Consider the following 3,940-nt stretch of genomic DNA (forward strand, 5'->3'; position numbering starts at 1 on the left):
TCTCAGCTTTAAGTTTTCATACAGCAAAGTTTCTGCACTATTTTTATTGGAGTTGGTGGTTGTCAGATGTGGAAGCTAGTCCAACAGCTAGCTGTGGCTAGTGGTAATACAACAGCTAATCTGCTGTTCTCTACAAAGGAAGGCCATCTTAGCAAGAAAAAAATAACACAATAACAACAACAACAAAACTTTCTTGGGATTTACCCAAGAAAGCCTAGAACTGTGATACTGTGAACTTAAGATATTTCTATGTCCATACATCAGTTTTTAGAATATAACCACTGTCAATCACATTTAAATAATACCGAAAATTTTTCCATAGTGTGATTTTTGCAGGAACAAGGTTCCTGCAAGTACTTGCTCCAAGTCTTCTCGTATCCAGCCTGAAGGTAAGCGAAAGCATCAGAAAAGATAAAAGGAGGCGAAAGCCACAAATAAAACTTCCAACTCCACTTCTAAAAGTTGAGGAAAATATACATCTGAGGCCTCCGCTGGTTTTTGAGTTACAGGCCAAAACTGAGATGGTTCTTTTTGGTCAGATAATCTAATCATCTATGAGAAGGTCCCATTAACACTATTCTGAAGGATCACTCCTGTGCCACATTTTAATTGGTAACTTCATTCACTGTCTACCACTCCACTCACTAGAAAAGCAGTTTTGAAAGGATCTTATTTTCAAGCACAACCTCTATTTTCTGCAGAGGATTCTCTTCATGTTTTGTCATGTACTCTTTTGTAACCCTTCCACTACCCCAAACCAACTTCAAATTTAAAACAACAAAAAACCTTCCATGGGAAAGGGGCATGATCTATGGGAAAATTTTCTCTTTTTCTTCAATTGTGATGGCTACGTTAACCGTCATACCATCAGAGAATTTTAAACACTGACTCAAGAAGCAAGATAGGGAAGTCATTCACATAAAATCTTTAAAAATAAACAAATTGGTTTTAAAATAAAATAGAAAATAGGGTCTTCCAGTGTGAAAGAGCACATTGAATACTTGCAGGCAATTAATGATCAGGCAAGTATACCTGCTTCTGAGTCCTAAAAATGGTTTCCCTCTATTAAACAAACAAAAAAATCCAAGAGCAACCAGACACCACCCCCACCAACAAAGGCACTGAAACAAAAGACTGATCTGTTTATATAGTCACATGAAAAATAAACATCTTTATTTTTTTGCCTACTTTATTTCATTTTTTTCAAATAAAATTTAAATCTGTACAAAGTATACTGTTACAGTATATATTTTGTAAGAATCAATGCCTAAAAGAATCACAATACTTCAATAAGCAGTACAGCAGACCTCGCTAGTTTCAGCTTTGATATTGAACAAACTCAAGCCGGTTGATGCACAACACATTTGCTTGGTTTCCACATGGTGAGTTCCCAGCACTGAGATGGGAGAACATGACAGCAAGTATGGTTATATTACAGCCTGACACACTGCGCTTCTTCATGTGATAATAACTGCACATATTTAATACAGAATGCTCAAATTTACTTTTTAAATTGCATTTGCTTACTTCTTAGTTGGCAAAATTCAGCATTCTTAATGGGGTCCCCAAACAGTGCAAATTAATGATATTCTACTGTATAATTGGCACATCTCCAATAAGGATTAACTTGTAAACTCAAAGAATATCACGACTTTGTCCTAAATTTTAACTAATATCCATCTGGTCCATTTAACCAAAGTTATTTTGGAAATATATTAAAGAACAATTCTCTTTCTGAAAGGATATTGTTTTGACCATTCTTTAGAGAAGATAAATTTTTAAATTGTCATTAAAATGTTTTACTATAAAAATTTTACAAACTTGATTAGAAATTTCAAGATTATGATTCACAGCAGACAAATACAAACTGTTTATGTTCCAACAATACCTACTCTTGATCTTTCAAACAGAGCACAACCATGTCAGCTGTGTTAACTAAAATTCTGAACAGTGTACTAAATTTGTAAGTGGTGCTGGGTCTAGCAAGTGTAAATACACAGTATATTTTAATGAAAAGAATTGTCTTCTTTATACTTTATTTGTTTTCCCATAAGGAAACATTAATGTTTACATTCTTTAATAAAGTTAATCTTACATCAGAATATAACTTAATACTGTCAGCAACAGGGACCACACACAGTAAATAAGAAGCACATTTAAAATAAGTCTGAATTCACATAGATTAACATTTGTTGGTTAATAAAATATCAACAGTATTACAATCTTACAATATTTACAGTAAGAAAAATCTAGAGTAATATATACCTTTCACAGCAGGATTCCTTTTTTTTTTTTAATTATTATTTCTTCCAGTTTGGGATTGTGTATACACAAAAAGCTCAAATAAAGCAACTCTGCAATATAATCTTAAAATAATGGCTACTGAGGGAAATTCTATCACAACCATTGAAAATAATGGTGACTTTTCACGGAGTCTGTGGCATCTGAGAACCCAGTTAATTAACCAAAGTCTTGCTCAAACCAGCCTCAGTTACCCAGATTAAAGCTGCAGAACTCCGGCCTTCCCTGACTGCTGAAAACCCAACAGATTTTCTCAACATGCTATAAGAAAAGAGGGAAAATAGGTTTCAGCTCACACCTCATGGCTGGAAGCCTCTGGCCAGTGCACATTCCCCAACTTATGCTAAAAGAGGGCCAATTTCATCCTCAAAGCATCACAAGAGTTTACTCTCCAGCTACAGGGCACTTTGACATAGAGTTCACTCATTCCCCAACTCTTGTGCATTAAGACAAGGCATGAACTTGGCCCGTATAATACACACCAGCATCTTAGAGACTTGGGACCAGGGCAAAGAAACAGATTAGTACAGTTTGCACTGAGATCAACAGGGAAAATGGGAAGCGATGCATATTTCCAATTAGAATGGCAAGAAGAAGACCCACATCCCTAAACTGGAATTTGGCTAGGGCATCAGAGTTAGCACCCCCCCTCTGAGTACCACAAGCGATTAGGATGTGTGATCTTGGGCCTCCTCCAAGAGAGAGCAACTACAGTAAGTAACACCATGTGGGACATTAGTTCAGTGATGACTCCCAAGAAAGCAGATACGATTATTGAATCTGGGGCTGTCCACAGCACCTGAGGTCACTCATCTGCGCTGTGACCTGTCCCAACCCTGCTTATTTTAAGAGATCTGATGGGCACAGAGCACTCAGGGATACAGCTGCTGGCTACTTTGGACTCTAGATCTCACAGGTAATCAACAGGCATCTGGGATTGAATTAGCAAACTGTACCATAGCTCCTTAAACAGACACTGTCAGGTTTGAAATCATGTGAAGCGTGAATCTTCACTGTCAGGTCAGAAATCAAAGTGGGAGTCTTCCCACATCAGCCAAGGTTATTAAGTCAAAACCTTAGAGGAATTGGACAGTTTTTTATGTTGCAAGTGATTAGTTTACTTATTTCAGTCAAGCTGGATTGGCAAATCAGAATGATCTATTTAGTTAGCTTTGTTTTTTTTGATTCTTACGTATGTGTTAACCCAAAGCTGTTGTATTTGGGCTAAATACACTGACAGAGAAAATTCAAACAACAAAAGTTTTCACCAAACTTCTGTGGCATTTTCTTTTTGGAAGTCAATGCAAGATCTAAAGGTATTTCTACCCAACAAAGTCTGTTTAAGTGTTGAATGTTATTTCCTTTTTGGTCCTATACAGAATGCTATGATTTCTATATAGGTCTGAACGCTGCTCCATGTAGATTCCTTCTGTATATCTAAAAATATATACTTTTCAGTAGTTCAATACATGGTTAATCTTCCCACAGAGGAAGATCTTTGTAATCACATGTTGCAAAGTAGAAAAACATCTCCTTTCTAAGAAAGGAAATATACTTTCCTATTGTACACTTTTGAATAAGCCCAAAGGCATGCACCAAAATTCATTATTAAAACTAATACATGCACTAAAATGGTGTA

The 3,940-nt window shown here is 36.2% G+C and overlaps 1 protein-coding gene across 1 annotated transcript; it reads right to left on the reverse strand.

The window, feature by feature from the left end:
* Window positions 1–1,188: 1,188 nt before the first annotated feature.
* On the reverse strand, window positions 1,189–3,940 carry IGIP (IgA inducing protein). The gene has a single exon (XM_004420103.3). The coding sequence runs from the start codon at window positions 1,477–1,479 to the stop codon at window positions 1,318–1,320; it is 162 nt and encodes a 53-aa protein (XP_004420160.1). The 5' UTR covers window positions 1,480–3,940; the 3' UTR covers window positions 1,189–1,317.

Source organism: Ceratotherium simum, chromosome 4, assembly GCF_057802395.1.
Source record: "Ceratotherium simum simum isolate JZ-2026a chromosome 4, ASM5780239v1, whole genome shotgun sequence".
Taxonomy (NCBI): Eukaryota; Metazoa; Chordata; class Mammalia; order Perissodactyla; family Rhinocerotidae; genus Ceratotherium; species Ceratotherium simum.

Bases quoted from the DNA above. Each gene is read 5' to 3' on its own strand.
- IGIP (XM_004420103.3), bottom strand. From the start codon at position 1,479: ATGTGCAGTTATTATCACATGAAGAAGCGCAGTGTGTCAGGCTGTAAT.